The following is an 18,817-nucleotide window of genomic DNA, read 5'->3' as shown; positions in this document are numbered from 1 at the left end:
CCATCATCTCGCAATTCAATTCCTCTGAGTGGCAACTCATCTAGGAGAGGAAGTGGAGATACAAGCAGTCTATTGGATCCTGATGCCTCCCTCAGTGAATTACGGGTAAACTGCCTCATCAGAGAATTTGGATCTAGCTTAAAATTGTGTTTGTAGTTGGGAGGAATGTTTTTGTCTCTGGTTTCGTAATAGTAAGAAAATGCTATGAGGATTTAATTTTCAAGCAGGGGGAAAAGTTTATTTTTTTTAATGTTGATATTTGTTGTATTGATCAGCATTTATGTCGCTGATAGTTTATTTTAGTAGAAGAATTTGTTTATGTCACATTTGAAATAATGACATCCTGTTTGAGATCTGTTTTAATAATCGTAGCTTGGATTCAGCGATGCAAACAAATTCTGAATTTCCATCTGGTTGTTGTGAATAAAATACAGTTTCTGGAAATTACTGCAGGATTTGGCATTAGAAAAAAAACGCACATAAACGTTTTGATGATCTTTCAATTACAAATGCATTACCCCATACTTCTTATGCAATGGTTCTATGTCCTGCAGGATATCTATGATCTTAAGGACCAGATACACGATGTAGAGGGGAGATACATGCAGGGACTTAAAGAACTAAAGGTATTAGGGCTTCTTCCACGCATGCATTCTGTATGGATATTTTGGGGTAATGGAGATATCACTGGTTCTACTAACTGTATAAAGCTTTACTAACAAGTTCTTAAATTTCTTTAAAGCATGTACCTAACTTAATGCATAGGGAGTGTCAGATGAAGTTATCATTAGGATAAAATATTCAGATCAGCTTTCTCATTGTACATATAAAATAATTATTTGGTTTACATTAACATTATTTTAACTTTCACATTTTAGAGAATGTTTTGTGATAAGGTTTTAAGAGATTTAATGTGCTTTTTTAGTACTTTGTTAGCAAATAAATGGATATTCAGAGTAGTTGCTATATGTAGGATGGGGAAGAAAGAAGTAAGATACAGCTATGATGAATAACTTAATTATTCTTATAATTTCCACGGAGTAGTATGTTTTCATAAAGCAAAAGTGAAGGTACTGCCTTTGAAATATATACATGTAGGCAGGCATGTTGCTTGCAAGAGGATATTATTTTGTTTGGATTGTTTGTAGACTGCAGTTATGAAAGATAATTATTGTTTGATTGCTGTGGTTTGCATTTCCAGTTATATCTCCTTAAATCATAGATTGATATTTTCCGTTTTGGGTTAATGAGATTTATCTGTATTTTGGCTTGCTTAAATTAATACGCTTTTGTTTTGTGAACTTAACCACAATTAACAGTTTGCAGTGAATCTAAAATACAATTGGTCGGTCTCTGTTCTGCCCTGAAGGGAAACTATAAGCAATCACTCAACTTACAATATCTTTTCCAGGATTTGTTCTCTTTCCTGCTATCTAGTCATGAGTGTCTTTGTATAAAATAAAGAGCTCTTAACATACTTGCTTCACATCCATATAGACGAAGAATCCAGTGACAGCTTCTTGCTACTACAGCATATAATGTTGGTATTTAATAGCTTCCTTTTCTTAATTAAACAATATGGCAGATAACATTTTAATAATGAACAAATATGTAATTTGAGCTGTTCAAGGTAGCAAAAATGTTGTTCTTTAGAGGTTGAGTAACCTCTACTTTAACTATTTTTGCTATTGACTATTAAACAGATTTCAAGGAGTATTAGAGTTGTTACAAAGTTGATATTTTAAAGACTTGAACTTCTTTTGCATTTTCAAGGTTTTCCTCAACAGACTTGGAGACCTGCTAGATTGTCAGATTTAGCTATGATTGTACTAACTTAGAGATTGCATAATACTTTCACAGTGGGTCTTCCTCTTACGCTTCTGCATGTTTACCAGTGTGTCAATTGTAATGACAATTCTGTCATTAATTAGCACTGTTTTTTGTATATTATCTGTTAGAGTTGTCAAAGAGCACGGGCGTACAGTAGACAGTAAGATCTTTGATCTATGATAGACTTAAAATTGAATACATTTTGTACTATTTTTAATTATTATTAAAATAATTAAAATTATTATTATTTTTAAGTTAATTTAGAGAAATTTTTTCAGGAACCCTTCTGTTTAGTTAGGAACATACTGCCTTCTTCTCAACTGCTGCTGTTTTCTTTTGTTTAAAAAGAGCTACTACGGTACTTGTTTCTATTTCTTGTGTTTTTCCATTGGCTGGGTAACAGTGAAGGGTAGTCTCACTAACTTGCATATCTCTGTAGTTGCGCATCCTTCTAGCTACAAAAAAGTTTTCTACTTGGCTACAAATCTGGGTCAGCTCAGTAAACAGTAGTCTGACTGCTTCTGATTTAGTCAGTTGTGACATCTTCTAATGTCTCAGGTTGCCCCCATTTTGCTAGCTCTTTCTGTATTCTCCTGCAGCAGCTAGAAAAGGAATTATTTTCTTTAACGTTTTTCTCTAATGCATTTTATGGAGCTCTGTCTTGATGCCTGCTTTGTTTAGTCTTATTTGCCCAGCCCTTTGGCTTTCCTGATAGAATTATTGGCGGTATTTCTTTTTATTTACAGGTTATGTACAGAGTTTTATTATCTATTTCCATTCAAGCCTATTTCCACTGCTTCATTCTCAGGCATCCTACATCCTCATCCATGTCTTTCAAAGAAACTCTTCCACATCCTTTTACTTCTTACAGAACTGGAATATTACTAAAAATGCGTGCAATTCTTGCACCATAGGGGAACATGGGGCTTTACAAAAAACAAATCATGGAATCAGTAATTGCAAAAAAATGAACTATGGTAACTTAAGCAAGAGGAGGACATAGCATGAAAATTGTATACATATGAATATTTTTCCAGTGCTAAAAGGAAAAATGTGTTTTGTCCTGCAGTTGGTTTAATCTCAAAAGCTTCTCAGGTGTTTTGATCACTTTTTATACAGAGTTAACAATTGACCGTATAGGTAGATTTTGCTGTGAGTATTCATACCTAATCCAGAACATCTGTTGCTATATCCTGAAGCCATCCTTGCACAGCTTACCACCCCAAAAGGGTGGTTTATAGCACCTAGGGATGACATGGTGGCCAGGTGATGGGTTAACGGTTGGACCATATCCTCTTAGCAGACTCTTCTGTCTCAATATCAATTTATTCCTCTTCCACAAATGCAGATTTTTCTGCTTTAACTTGCTGATTAATTACATTTTAATTTGACCTTCTAAGTTCCAACTAAGTTTTTTTTTTGTTGTTCTTTTGTTTTTAAGGCTGTTAGGCATCTGTTTTGCAAGCATTGCTTGCTTTTTTTCTTAGTTCTTGTTCTACTGTTCTGGAACATATGGTATAAAATAAGAGGAATGTGGATTTCTTAAAATGGGGCATGGGGTCATCTCGTTGATGTTTTCAGCTGCCTGAAAGGAGATGCAGAGAAAACAGAGCAGGTTGCATACAGAGGCAAACAGTGGTAGGGCAAGATGCAACAGATAAAAATTGTATTGTAACAAGAGGAATTCCAATCTGATTTCAAGAAAGAGTTTTCACAAGGGAGGTAGTCAAACACTAGAACAAGTTACTCAGTCAAGTTGTGCACTCTGCCATCCCTGGAGATTACTCCAAAGCAAATTGGGGAAAGCTCTAATCAGCATGATCTTGGCCCATCTTTAATTGGGAGGTTAGGCCAGATGGTATTCAGGGACCGCTGCCAACATACATTACTGTATGATTCTGCTCAAGACACTGTCAGAAATGATCAATAATAGGCATTATTTCTGGTGTTTTTGATGTTGCTTTTGTTAAATCTGTGAAATATAGAAGAATTATATCATTCATCTTGTATGATTCATATTATTTTTCTTTTCCTTCCAAATAGAATTATTCTTAGAAGTCTTGGAAAAGTTTACTGTCTCTTGATGTTTTACCAGTTGCTACAGAATTTGTCATGATTGCGTAATCACATTTTAAAATCTAAGACTTGGATTATCTGAATGTGCTTATAGGTGATAAGTGGTCTTTATTTTTTCATTATTTGTTATATCTCATCTTGAATCTTAGAATCATAGAATCACTAAGGTTGGAAAAGACCTGAATGATCATCCAGTCCAACCATTCACCTATTACCAATAGCTCCCACTAAACCATGTCCCTCAACACAACATCCAACTGTTCCTTGAACACCTCCAGGGTCGGTGACTCCACCAGCTGGTCAGTCCATTCCAGTGCCTGACCACCCTTTTTGAGAAGTAATACTTCCTAATGTCCAGCCTGAATCTCCCCTGCCACAGCTTGAAACCATTCCCTCTAGTCCCATCACTAATGACACAAGAGAAGAGGCCGACCCCCAGCTCACTACAACCTCCCTTCAGATAGTTATAGAGAGCAATGAGGTCTCCCCCGAGCCTCCTCTTCTCCAGGCTAAACATTCCCAGCTCCTTCAGCCTCTCCTCATATGGCCTGTTCTCCAGACCCCTCACCAGCTTTGTTGCCCTCCTCTGAACACGTTCCAGGGCCTTGATGTCTTTCTTGCAGTGAGGGGCCCAAAACTACTCTTCTTTGCTACTTATTTTCTGTCTCCTGGATGATAACAGTACCTTTCTTAATCCTACTTATGTCCTGTTGTGTATTCTGAAGTCTATCTGGACATTTCTGGAATTATTTCTTCTGGAATTTGTAATACTGTATTTCTCAGCACAGAATTCCAGAATTCAGTGTATTGGTATAGGTGTAAATTTGTGTGATCATGTTTGAAAAGAAATTATGCGCTCTAAGGATGGCTTCCTAAAAAAGAAATTTGGTTGTAAAATGGATAAATAATTACATATAATGTTATGATACCTATGCATGACTTAGAAAATCTTATTTATTCTACTCTTTAAAAGTAGGAAGATAAAACAGTTTAAGGTGAAATAATCATAATTACTAAAAAGGAGTGTCTACCTTTAAACTTGGAATCTAGATTATAAAGCCTTTCTTATATAATGAGAATAAAGTTAAAGCTACTCTGAGAGATGTTTCTGTAGACATTTGCAGTCGTTTGTCTGAGTTTTCAGATTTCTTGCTGTGTTCCGAGGTGTTTTCCTGTGCATGCACTGAGTATGAAGTAAATAATATGATGATACTTTGTTCTTGTAAGTTAAGTTATGAATTTTGCAAAGCAGAAAATGTCACGTGCAATACTACCTTATAATTTTCATACGTGTTATGATAATTATCTGTGTTGCTGTCTATAACATAATTTGAATAATGGAAATTGAGCTTTATATCCATAAATATGTTACAGAAATAATAGATCAGAAACAAAATTTGTCACAGAGCTTGACTGTAACAGTTAACACTTTGATTTTTATTATTAAAGCAATTAATAAAAAAAGTTAAATGTAACTATTTCTCGTACCTATAGGATTCCCTAGCTGAAGTTGAAGAGAAGTACAAGAAAGCTATGGTTTCCAATGCTCAACTAGACAATGAGAAAAACAACTTGGTATACCAAGTAGATACTCTAAAGGATGTACTTGTGGAGAAAGAAGAGCAAATAGCGGAGTTGAGCAGGGAAAATGATGAGAAGATAAAGGTACTGATTTTTCAGGTGGCTTTCTTTCCCCTCTGCCCCCAACCCTCTACAAGGATAGTTCATAGGAAGCCTCTACTTCTCAGTAAGAAGCAGTCAAAAACCTCTGCATTAACAGAAGAATCAATCCAAACACTAAAGCAAGATATGACAGAACTGAATAGGATGAGTTTGGTCACACTTTCTTGGAAACAGAAAATCTATGTGGTAGTTTTTTTTTCAAGCAATACATATGTAAACTTGGTATCATTGTTATTATGCATAAAAAGTCTTTATAAAGTCTTTTGTCTCCGTTCTGTATCTTATTAAATGTCTTTTCTGTGCAGTAAGAATCTGGAGAACTTAAATAAAAAATTAATCTGTAGTTGTTAGACATTACGTAGTTAGAATTTCTTAAGTTGTTACAGGGGTTTCTCAGATAATGTCATGTTGTGATAGACTAAGTTTAACTTAAGTGTATTTAAAATGCATGTCCAACCACAAATAAATAAAAATCATGAATTTGATACAGGAATTGGAAAGGGAGAAACATGCATGCAAGGTTCTACAGCATAAACTGGATGAACTTAAAGAGGGCCTTCGACAAAGAGATGAATTGATAGAGGTATGTTATGTGTGGTAATTATGCATGATGAAACTTGTACAAATCAGAGTAAGACTTAAACAGCAATAGTCATCACACACAAAAATAGCTAAAATATTAACTCCCGTTTTTAATAGAGAATTTATCTTGTTTTAGAGAATAGGATTTAAACTAATCAGTCTCTTGGCTTTTGAAGGTAAGAGTGTCCCTGAAAGATTTTCATGTGTGTTACATATTAGAAAATCCTTTATTTGTTTGGTAAGTGTGATTCTCACGTGAATGTGCCTTGTAATTGTACTTTCTTCTGAGAATAGAGATAATGCTTGTATAACCAAACTCTGTTCACACAACCAAAAGTTCTGAAACGTGGATAATACAAATTATTCTTCTTTTTCCCAAAATTTCCACTTCAGCTATTTCTGATTTTTATGACCATCATCCACTGGAGGTTTCAGTAATTAATGTTGTTTGCTTTCCAGTCAAGCATAATTACAGCAACGTCTGTCAGTGTTACTGGGTCATAAACATGTTGCTGTTTTTTTTCTTTTGTAGTGTAGTGTTATATTTGAAATATAATGATTAAAATATCTGAAAGCAGTCAGCAAATATATTCGACTTCCTGGATGTTTGATTCAAATATTCTTCTTTATGCTTTCAAGAGAGTCCTCTATTTGTTAAACACTAGTAAAACCGCTTGTCAAGCGAAGTGTGTAAAAAGCACTAAAGCAAGTGCTTTTTGCCAGCTTAACATAACTAGTTCCTAGACTAGCTATAATTCCGTAGATATATTTGTACTGTGCTTGTCAGCTTAATTATCAGTATCAGCTGATAATGATTCTCCTGCAATAGTTCATCTTTTCCTATTGTCGTGTCCTGTGCATTTACTGTATTTCTAAATTTCTTTGCTGAACAGTATTGGTTATTGCAACTTGTCCACATACTATGATACTTCTTACTGTTTTGGCCTAATGTTGCAATGTTTTGAAGGCAGATTATGTGAAGGATGTATTATATATATATATATAATACTCTCTTCAGCAGTTAATTCTAGATTTATTTTTTTCATTGTTAATGGTCAGTATCTTCCAAACACCAATTTAAATTTTAACTTTATTGGCTAAAAGCCAGCTTTTTGTTTATTTAATGAAGTATTTACCACCAATGGTAGTTTATTGAATGCAAGTGCAGGCTAAAAATCTATTAAAGTTTCTTGCATTAGTACTATCTTACATAATTAAAGTATGCTCTGTGGCAGTAAGCTTCCTAATGTATTACATTATGTGATTTCTCTCAGGTCTTTCTCCATAAACAAGATTGTTTCTAGATAACAAACTGTGTGTGTCTGTGGGGAGGATGGGGGCGAGGGGGAAAGGGGGAGGCTTGGGGAAGTTAGCAGGTGGGATAGAACATTCACTTTCAAACAGTACTTTAAGGTGCCTGGAAAATACCACATAGGAATTGTTTGTCTGAAGAAGGCATGTTATCTCCAAACTGCAGTGGGAACTGTTACTGAAGAACAGTAATGCTAGCTGTACAAAATTCTGCCCTTGACATGAAAAACTGGAATAATATTACAGTTCTTTTGCATGAATTCAAATGAAAAATATTACGCTACACTTAGTCATACTCTTTTTTTCTTTAACCTCTTGTTCGTATACTCTTTGGTTGGCTTTTACGGCTTTATTTCCTTTATCTTTAAATGTGAATTTCTGTTGTTTTTTTCATCATTTCTTACTCGTCTTCCCTCTTCTATTCTTCCCTTATACTATTTACTACAGGAGAATCAACGCATGCAGCAGAATATAGATTGCATAACCAAAGAGGTGTTTGATCTACAGGAGACAATTAATTGGAAAGATAAAAAAATAGGGGTAGGAAACAAATATGGGGACAAAAATGTTCTTATAATTTTAGAAGTAGACTAATTCCCCTCCTCCTCCCAAGGAATGCTTTGTACTTCAAAGAAATGAAGGCCACTCACAATGTGAATATTTTAAATGTTTTGCAGTCAACTCGTTCAAGAGAGAAAATTAGCTCCACTTTCTTTACTTGCGTAATGGTGAATAACATTAATATACATAAAACGTGGAATTAACCATTATGCATAAATTTTTCTTTTACAGAGCATTTTTAACACATAGTCAAGACTTGTAAAAGTAACTGTTTCCGTATCCTTAACAGATATAAAAATTGTTCCTTTGATCCACAGATACATGTCACTGATAAAGTTTTATGCAGAATTGAAATGACTTTAAGCGCTTTTAGGCTTTATGAAGGTAAATTAAATTTTTCAAAACCTGAAAAGAGTTCAAACCTTCCTAGTGACTTGGCTACTACCTTTATTGCCATCTTAGCAGTTTGCCTATGAATCACTGGATTTTTAAATGGTCTGCTTTCCACTAATTGGGATAGCGGAAAACTCAGGGAGCTGCAAGTGCTAGGGGTTAAAATGCAGACAAGTCTCAGTGAATACTTGTTAAGCTTGTATTTAGCATACTTAGTGTTAACATATGCATGCAGACTTGAGTTGAATTTTTCAGCCATGCATGCATATTTCTGTGTTGCGCTCTTGATTCTTCTAGGTCCTTACTTTGGGCACAGTACTGAACCAGGCTGACTGTAATCAGGTCTTGGTACTGAGAGCTGAAATTGAAACATTGGCAGTATCAGCTCTTCTGAGGAGTATCTCTGTGGTTCCTGTGTAGCAGGAAAGGTGGTACAGCAAGTACAGAATCACGTATTTGTTACGCAGCTAATATAGTTCAGGCAGGGTTTGTCAGCTTTGCTTCTGGGCAGTCACAATGGGAAAGCTGCCCCAGAGTCAGGCAGATCCTAAAAAATAATTAGAAGGCCTGGACTTGTGGCTGTTCTGAACTACAAGTAAACAGCCTAGTGTTAAGAGGGAGTTAACTGTGGGCAGTTTTCAGAAGGGAAGTGTCTTTTAGTAACTTCAGGGTTGTTTCTATCAAAATAATATTACACCAGGATTTCAACTTGTCCAGATTTCTTTGGATAATAATGTATTTGCTGGAGTTCAAGTCAATGTGAAAAGTTATCTATAGCTTGCGGTGCCCAGATTTATTTAAAAAAAAAACAAAAACAAACCCTCTTTCTTTATGTCATTTTTATTGTTTCATTCCTTCAAACCATACTGCAACACTCTCCCCCATCATAAAAATAGTATTTCAACTTCCACAGTGTTTTTTTTTTTTTTCCTGAGTGTCATCCAGGAAGCTTATTTTAATTTATTAAGTGATCGTATTTCTTCCATATTTGATCTTCATTACCTCTGTGTACCATATTGTCTCAGTTTTTTTCTTAGCCCTGAGTTTTTTGTCTTTTGCCTCGGTACTGAGTCATCTTGCTAATTTTATTCTCTTCCAGCTTCTGAATTTCTGAAGCTTTGCAAAAGGGGGAGTACTTTGGCTTAGAATTACAACCTACCTCTAAAATGTATGCAAGACTCATGGTATCTCAGAGGAAGGAAGAAAGGCAAGCAGAACAAAGATAGAATGACTTGTTTGACCCTTACCTCCTTGTATTATCCTGTTTCTACAAAGCAATCCAAATTTGTAGTTTTGCCTTGTTTTAAATGTTGTTGATTTGAGGAAATTGAACAACATTTTCAGGTTAGATTATTACTGAGTTGTACAGCTGTTTAAGTCTAGTATGTGTGTGACCAGTTTGAAATTAGCAGTGATTTATCTGAGTTTGGTATAGATTTCATGAAGGTTTTTCGAATATTTAATAATTAGCGCCCTAGACAAATATGCTATTTACTTGACAGTCAGATTTTAATGATGTTGGCATGTTAAAAACATGCTTGTAGAGTTCCGTTGGCCTGATATTTTTGTTATTATTACTTTTTTAATTTTAGTTTTCCCAAAAGAAGAATTGCAATAGTACAAGATCTAGTGTAAAGTCCATGTCATATCATAACCCCCAAGCATGCAAAAACTAGCAGTTTTACTAAGATTTTTAGTTTTTGAGTAGTTATAATTAATCTTTCCATAAATAGAGGTATATGGTTACAAAAATTTCCTATTTGTCAGCGCTTCTGTGTATTGGGAGAGGATAGAAAGGGTGTTCTAGTAAGGCTGGCAGCATCACAGGGAACTGCCAAGGACACAGTGCATCTGCATCTGCATTGTGGCTTCAGGCCTCTGTGTCCACCCTTCCATAGAGGTGAACATAGAACACTCAACCCCACATCACGCCTGTATGCTGCAGAAATGGCAGTAATCTTCAAGTGTAACAAAACAACATACTGATTAAGGTTCTTCACACTGATGTTATTGCAAAGATATAGTATGGGTCTGGAAATGAAAGGACATCTTATAAATTTTATATTTTAAATGTTATGCACTAATTACTAAAGTTCAGCATACTGCAATTATGTGGAGCAATTACAAACAACACAGTGGTATTCACCTTCATTTCTTTCTTGTTATCATTCCTTCCTAAATGCATGATGCAAAGTCTAGTTAAATTTTCTTTGGAAAATTTGTGCATGTTTTTGCAGTTGCTCTGTAGTCAGGATTATTTGTAATGCATGTGGTATTGGGCTTGAATGGAATACTGGGATCCTGCCCAGTCAAGGGAAAATGTCTGATTAACTGCCAAGTATAACAGAGCTGCAGTTTAGTTAGGTAGGCAAACCCATCTGTGTCCATATGTTGTGCTTTTAGCTGTGATGCTTTCACGTGCTGGAACAGTACTGCTAGTGCTTGTTTCTGCTTTTCTGTAAAAGTGATTCCTTCGCTTGTAGTAAAAAGTGCCTAGTACTAATAACCTGGACTTTTAAGTGGATGACAGACTTAATTTGTGCAGTAGTTAAATGAGGTGAGATTTCTACTTCCATATCCTGTAGAAGTTTGAGAAATTATCTCAATGATTGTCTTTTGACAATTGAGTTCCAGCTAATTTTATGTCTGGCCATGTTATGAAGAATGACTTACTCTTCTGGTGCTTTGTTTAGATTAACAAAATCTATCAAAAATAGAATATTCCAAAAACTTATATAATAGAAATGAACTAAGATCCCCCTGGGAAAAAAATTGTCATGAGATACATGGTAATGAGGCTACGTGTTTGAATTGCAGAATGTAGTTGTTAGATGTTAGATATAGGTACATTTTAGTTACGTAAAATACCCCTTTTTAATTTCTTTTATTAAGCTTTTTGTATTTATTTTTAGAAACTCTTTCTGCTATCTATCATCTTTTTCTCTATGCCATTCTTTTTCTTGCTATCTGCCTGAACCCAGGCCCTAGAAAGACAGAAAGATTACTTTGACTGCATTAAGAAAGAGCGAGATGAGCTCAGAGAGGAGTTGGCTGACCTGAAGGAAACAATGAAGAGAGGAGAGGTATGTTGGTAGTAGCTACTTTACAGTATCAGAAATCCAGCAATGGGGCATAAAGTCAATGTCAATGAAATAGAGGAAGAATGGTTGCTATTATAGTGAAGCCTCAATACATGACCTTGGGGTAGGTCAGATGGAGCGTTTCCTTGTAACTGTTTCAATCTCTTCAAGAAGGCTTTTCAAACATTTTTTGTACAGTTGCATTTTATCAGTGGTCTTCCATGAGAACCAATTTCTCTTTTGTGCTTTCAGAAACATGGATTAGTTATAATCCCAGATGGCACACCAAATGGTGATATAAACCATGAATCAGCAGTTGGTGCAATAACAGTTGTATCACAGGAAGCTGCTCAAGTCTTGGAATCTGCAGGAGAAGGACCGCTAGGTAAAAATATCCAAAAATGTGTTCATGAAGTCTGCTTGCTTTCTGTTCACAGTAGTATATTTTTTGTGGCTCCTGGAATACCTAATTACCACTGTTTTTAAGACTGTGGTTGACATTTATTTACGCATGCATCTTTTCATTATAAAAAAAATAAAATAAAATAGAACATGATGTGCTTTGGCATTTGTAGTCAATTAGATTTTTGGGGTCCAATTTCTGTTTTACAATTATTGGAAAATATCTGATTTGCCTAAAAGTATGTTATTTTGGGTTAATCTGTTTTCCTTGGTATTCTGTGGTGCAGAGGGTATGCATGTATAATCAGTTTTTATAGAGAACTATATTTGTGTCTTTACCAGTGTAAAGCAAGTGCAGGTTTTCATTGCATTTCTAAGGGAAAAAAATCCATAAGATTTAAAAACAAATAGTAATAAAGGTAACATTTTTTTTTCTTAAACTATTATTTTAGCTTTTCAGTTAATCTGTGTGTGGTCAATACCCTGTAAAACTGTTAGTAGCATGCAGATAAATTTCTCCATACACTTGCATTATATTTCCTCATGTTGTATAATAAGCGTTGTTTAGACAAGGACTGGGCTTGATATCTGTTTCTGTTGTGACATACACATCTTTATGCTTTGTTACTGTCAAAGTTACCATTTCCTTGTGAACTGCTGTAGTCATTATGTTTCGTTATCTTTGAAAACAAAAATTACAAGAAATGCATCCTTACTTAAAGATTCATATTTTCTAATAGAGGTCTCTTGTTTTAGATGTCCGGCTACGAAAATTAGCAGGAGAAAAGGAAGAATTATTGTCGCAGGTAAAACAACCCATTATTTTTAGAAGTATACATTTGTGAATCCTTTTACAGAATATTAATAAAGTAACAGCAAACAAATATAGGCACCTTTTGTTTACTCACCAATACATGAGCGCTCAAACAAAATAAGACTGAATGTTTGACTTGTAAACTATCTTACTGCCAGGAATTATCAGCTCCTCTCGCTCTGTTTCTGTCACTACAGAAGAAAGAGAAAAAAAAAAAGTGTTAAAACAGAAATTGCTTAGTACACATAGGTTTCTTTTTGGTATTATCCTGACATACTGAATTCAGTAAAATACAGCTTGTAGAAGCTCTAGCATCTCTCTCCAAGCTGCTGAGTGGTAATAGTGTACTGTTTCTTTAATCACTTCAGTTACTTAAATAGGTTACTATTACCAAAGTAGCTGTGTTTTAATGTAGTTTCAATATGGAGAAGAGAGATTAAGAAAACGTATGTCCAGTGAGTATTCATTAAGAATACTAGTTTCTGTGCTTCTAGTTGAACATATCATATATATATAAAATGATGTTGCCAACATCTGTTTTTGCTGAGAATGTACCTACATCTTATATGCATAAAAATGTGTATAACTATAGCCATGTAAGTGTAAAAATTAAAGGATTTGGTTTATATCAGGAGTGGGGATTTTGCAAGTCCCATTGCAAAGATGACCTGCAGAGTCTTCACCTAGCAACACTGGGGAAATGATTGGAAAGGCAGATATCTGGGAGCGGACTCCCTGCCCCTCCTGCATGGCTTTGCTATTCCCACTTGCAGAATTGTCTCAGCAAATGGCATCTCAGTACTACTTGGTCTCACTGAATGTTTAGATGTACTACTACTGAATTTCTGTGTTTTTCACAAAGTGAAACATGTGTTTCAGGTTAGAAAACTGAAGATGCAATTGGAAGAAGAAAGGCAGAAATATTCTAAAAGTGATGGCATGAATCCAGATATAGTAGGCTTAGAGAATGGTTCTGACTTGCAGCTAATCGAAATGCAGAGTACGTATATGGTTACTGTTCAAAGGTATTCTGACTGGGAAGATGAAGCTGACTACCTTTTCCTGTGTTGTTATACAGTGGTACCATGTGAATAGATATATTTTGAGCAGGTATTTTTTTTTCTTTGCATGTGTTCTTGCAGGAAATTTCTCACTGTATAATAACTTTAAAAAAAAATATGTATTTATGTATGGTTAGTTGGTTCTCAGTTAACAGTCTTGCCTAGAATGTTTGCCAGTACTTGAACAAATGTGTTTTTTAGCTTTTAGAATTTCAGCTGAATTGTTTTTGTTAATATGTTCTGATTATTTTATTTGATACAGAAACTGATCTTAAAGACATAACCATCTCCTAAAGCAAAATATGAGAAGTTACAAAGTATAGCTCAAAATTCAGTTTTGCTTCTTTGGAAGCACAACACTACTTTCTGTTCTGAGCAAGCTATTTCTTCAGCTGAATATTTTACTCATTTCATAGATTGTCATAGAACGGAATACATATAAAATGGTCTATGTAATGAATTTGATTTAAAAGGAGTACAGACAGTACAGAGAATTACTCTGAGAAATATATTCATGTCAATTTTTGACTAGGAGATGCCAACAGACAAATCAGTGAATACAAGTTTAGACTTTCAAAAGCTGAACAAGATATAACCACCTTGGAACAAAATGTAAGTACATCTCTCTTTGAATTTATTTATTATTATGCTTTTTTTGCAGTACTTTTTTCAAGAAAATTTGATTTACTACTTGTTATTTAGTTTGCACAGAACAGTGTTTGTATTTTCTTCCTATTTGCTGCAAGTAAATAGCTGTGCATAGTCTAAATTATAAAATACAGAGTTAATTTACTAAGATATGAATGTACAGCAGAATACTAAGGGAGACAAGCCAGCATTTTTAAGAAAATTCATTTATACTAGCTTAATTGTCAGAAGGTCGTATTTGACTGTGGGACACACTCTTAGAAATTCAGGAATTTTACTGTATTAGCAAAGGGTGAGTAATTTGCTGGTATAATGCCGCATCTCTGCAGATCACTTGAAAATCATTTAAGGGATTATAATGTGAATCAAAGGTGTGCAATTGCACTCTTGCATAGCAGTGGATGATTACCCCATCCTATGGATTTGTGGGTAGCAGGGAGCTAAAAAGAAAACAGTCTAGCAAATGAACTTCAAGATGTATGGGTCCAAACCAGGATTTGTCACGAGTCCACACTTTTCTGTTGAAGTCTGTACTATGATACTTTCTTCTTCGTAATTTCATGTGGTCTCTGCTTTTTAGCTTTCTGGGGCTTGTATTAATTCCCGTGTATTCCCCAATTCTTTATTTTACAGACCTTTCTCTGCTTAGTTCAGTGCCTTTTCATATAATCTGAAATATTTCCATACTATGTTCCATTCTCCACTGCTCCCTGCATCATTTGCAAGGAGACCAGCAGTAGTGAAGGGTATTGGAAGTTCTGCACACCATTTTGTTCCTCTTAGCATTTTTTTTTTTGTTTTTTGTTTTTTGTTTTTTGGTGCTAATAGTGGTTGGTTTGTTTGTTTTTGTTTTAAACACTTGGAAATTATGGCTGCTGCTAAATACATTTTAACCTTCTCTTTCCACATAAAGGTACTATGTATAATTCACAGGGTGCCCTGTGTTAATGTTCTTTTGGAAGTAGAAGAACTGGTGGTGGTAGGCGATTACCTTGAGTAATTGTTCCTTTGGTCTTGTTTGTGTTTGCAGATTGGACGGCTGGAAGGACAAGTTGCAAGGTATAAAAGTGCAGCAGAAAATGCAGAAAAAGTGGAAGATGAACTCAAAGCTGAAAAGAGGAAGCTTCAGCGAGAAGTAATTAACTTGATTTACTTGTTTTGAACTTTCAGTCTTGAACTTCACTGTCTTTTATGTCCAAGCCCTCTCTTTTTAGTAATCTTCTGTTACAGCTTTCAAGTGTTATCAGAAGGCCTTTACTCTCAGTGCTGCATTCAGAGGACAGATGTAGCACATATAAGTAGTACTAAATACCATTCAATTCAGTATTGTCCTTGAAAGAGAGGATCTGAACTTTTATTTTCTTCTAAATGTGGTAACTTTTATACATTTAAACTAATCCCTCCGTACATATTACCAAAGAGCCAACCCTCCCATAATAGAGCATCACACACCTCGCAAAAAGCTAGAAAAAACATGTTTGCCTTGGAGCTACTGCATGGCTTGTGTGATGAGTGCTACCCATGGGAATATGTCTCCATCAGTGATGGACAGGGCCTTATTTTTCAATAGCATGTAGTGGGAAGCTGTTTGGTGATGACTATTTTATATTCAAATTGCTTCCCGGTTATTATGTTAATATTTGAATTTTCTTTCATCTGGCTGCAGTAATGATATGGCTACTCTTCAAGTATCAGCCTTAACTCACACAGAATGTTTGTAAAGAGTTTAATTTTTATTTTCTCTGTTAATGCTTAAAATCTGCAAAAAGTCCAATTAAATTTGGTGGTGATAACTTATGCTTTCATTTTATAGTTAAGAACAGCACTGGATAAGATAGAAGAGATGGAGATGACCAATAGCCACTTAATGAAAAGGCTGGAGAAGATGAAGGCAAATAGGACTGCGCTTCTGTCTCAACAGTGAAGTGGAAATTGAAAATACAATGCACTGCTCCTTGAATAACTAGCCCCTAGCTCGTTTTTAAATACAGACTTTCATTGGCACACACTATGTGAACACAGAGCTGTTCAGTGGTGTTTTAGTTTCATAATTAAATGACATACTTCTTTTTGTAACTTATGAGAAAATGAAATGTAGTTTGAATTCCCTTGTGGGTAACAGCAGTTTTTCTGTAGCATTTGATTCTAGAGTCACAGCTGGAGCATAATGCTGTATGTTCGACCTGGTGATAGAAAGCGTTTTCACAACTGTGGAATCAAGTTTACTCACGATCTCTTCTGGCTGCTTTAATGATGCTTGATGTTCAGAGACAGCTGCATGAATTCAAGAAGACACTGTATTATAAACTTAACATACGTTCGCTCAAGACATCACACAGCACAAGTGCCTTTCATCTGGTGCAATTTAGACTTCATTGTTGAAATAACCCTTGAAATCAGATAACGTTTTATTTTAAGATACATTTGGGGTGTTCACTGAACTTTATACATTTTGAAAATGCATTTTTGTAAAATATTTAAATTTATAAGAAAATAAATAGGGACTGTATATAAAAATCTGCTTTTTTTTTTTTTTTTTTTTTTTTTTGCATGGGCACATTTGAGTTCTAGATGATTTTGTCAAATCCTACCCCTGGATGCTCTTAGTTTAAGAGTACAGATTTTCAGACTTTTGTTGTTATACTGTCGATTTGTCATCTGCTGCTGAAGTGTGAATTGAAATTTAAGGGTGGGCGGAAGAGTTGGGAAATGTGGCTAAGGAGTTTATTAAACGGACACTTTACTGACCAAAAGCAGATGCTTTGTGTTTTCTTTAAAATGCTGAGGTTCCAACAGAGTAAATAAAGTTTTGACAGAACAGTGAATTTTGATCTTCATATTCATAAAGTTGTTTTTATACTTTATAATGTAAAGGCTTCAAAGTAACGAGTTTGTAATATTTTTCTTTTCCTAGGCAGGCCTGCTACTCGATAATACTGTCATCAAGTCAACTCAAAGAGTTATTTGGAACTCTTGTCTGTAGATTATTCTCTGTGGGCAGTGGAAGCTGTTAAGAACTTCCACTCTTTTCAAGTTGCCACAACAGGTGTGTTAATGAATATATATGATATAATATATAATATATATATAATATATAATGATATAATGAATATCACCAGTAGTGGCCATTCTCAGTTGCCTGACACAGTGTTAACCTTTGTTTGGGGCTAGCAAGGCCAAACATTTGACCTGAGAGAAATCATTCTTTTGGACTCTCATCGGATACTTTCCTGTTGTAAATGGTTGCCTGTCAGTATTTCTCAAACCAAAGTAGGTTTCAGGATTTTTACAATCGAGAGCATTTGTGCTTCTGTCGTTATGGGAGCTTCTTTTCAAAGGAGCTGCCATCTTTACATAGAAGTTGATCACCAGCTGAAAAAAAAGCATCCAATTTCTGCTCCCAGGAATTGTTGTGAATCAGAATTTGGAGATTTACATACATTTGTATAGAGAAATATCTCAAGATGTTTATTTGATTGCTCATGACTACCATGAAAAAAGATGACAGGATTATTTTGTCTCAATGCAAGGAAAAAAAAAAAAAAAAAAAAAAAAAAAGGCATGGAAAAAAGAAAGTGTGAGCAACCAGGGCTGATCCTTAGATAGCAAAGGTTTCTAAGCCATTTCAGCTTTTCTTACTACTTTGTGGTTTTTGTTATGTTTTTTAACCCAGACCTATACCCCAGACCAAGCAGTGCATCTCCCTCAGGCAGTGGGGTGCCAGGGCCCTGCCCTGTGCTGTCAGCTACGCTGGCCTCACGCTCCATAGGCAGGCCAGACCACTATTATGCTGGGGCTGGGCTCTTGCCTCACTGCCTATCGTCCCCTTGGCCACCCAGCTCCACCAGTTGCTCCCTACCTGCTGCTGCTTCTAGAGCTGGTTACAAGGCCCTGGGCAGCACTGGAAACTGTGGCTCAGATGGGCCCAGTGCAGTTGAGGGCACTGTAGGTGTATTTTTATTCCTGGGGCACTGCTGCATATCTGTGGTAGTGCAGGGGCTTATTTGTGAAGGTGGGAAATAGCAGAGTCCTTGCCAAAGCTGTTTTTAGAAGTCAGAGCAGCCTGAAAGAATTCATAAAAAGGAAAAGTAGATACAGGGCAGGGTGCAGCCTCTGTGCCCTTGGCTTACGGTGCTTTGAAAGCCTGTGCCACAATTTCCCTTGTGCTCGTTCTTTTTAGTTTCCAATGTGTAATGAGAGATGTCTGTCTTACAGCCAACAACAACTACTACTCAGGGTGCTCCCCACTTTGCCTATAGGAGCAACACTTCTTAGGCTCACTGGAACTATCCCAGGGGCTTTGTAGACATTTTGGCTAGTTCTTGGTGCACGTGGTTCAGGACGCTTAAATATAGACTAAGCTTCACAAGAAGAGC

The 18,817-nt window shown here is 35.6% G+C and overlaps 1 protein-coding gene across 40 annotated transcripts in view; it reads left to right on the top strand.

Annotated features, from left to right (window-relative positions):
- The window catches only part of LRRFIP2 (LRR binding FLII interacting protein 2), a 48,570-nt gene extending 31,376 nt beyond the window's left edge, over positions 1–17,194 (top strand). For 26 of the 40 annotated variants that reach the window (XM_015854969.3, XM_085537662.1, XM_015854972.3 and 23 more), the window contains 12 exons: positions 1–105; positions 555–626; positions 5,401–5,571; positions 6,080–6,172; positions 7,930–8,022; positions 11,418–11,519; positions 11,769–11,901; positions 12,675–12,724; positions 13,612–13,732; positions 14,326–14,405; positions 15,472–15,576; positions 16,255–17,194. In XM_015854969.3, the coding sequence (XP_015710455.1) occupies positions 1–105; positions 555–626; positions 5,401–5,571; positions 6,080–6,172; positions 7,930–8,022; positions 11,418–11,519; positions 11,769–11,901; positions 12,675–12,724; positions 13,612–13,732; positions 14,326–14,405; positions 15,472–15,576; positions 16,255–16,365 (1,236 nt within the window). In that variant the 3' untranslated portion in view covers positions 16,366–17,194. The remainder of the gene's footprint in view (positions 106–554; positions 627–5,400; positions 5,572–6,079; positions 6,173–7,929; positions 8,023–11,417; positions 11,520–11,768; positions 11,902–12,674; positions 12,725–13,611; positions 13,733–14,325; positions 14,406–15,471; positions 15,577–16,254) is intronic. The other 14 variants (XM_085537680.1, XM_085537679.1, XM_015854984.3 and 11 more) reach the window with 5 other exon arrangements.
- Positions 17,195–18,817: the final 1,623 nt, after the last annotated feature.

The sequence above is a fragment of the Coturnix japonica genome, chromosome 2, assembly GCF_054131305.1.
Source record: "Coturnix japonica strain WE chromosome 2, WE-NBRP24, whole genome shotgun sequence".
Classification (NCBI taxonomy): Eukaryota; Metazoa; Chordata; class Aves; order Galliformes; family Phasianidae; genus Coturnix; species Coturnix japonica.
This window is presented reverse-complemented; position numbering and strand designations above follow the sequence as displayed.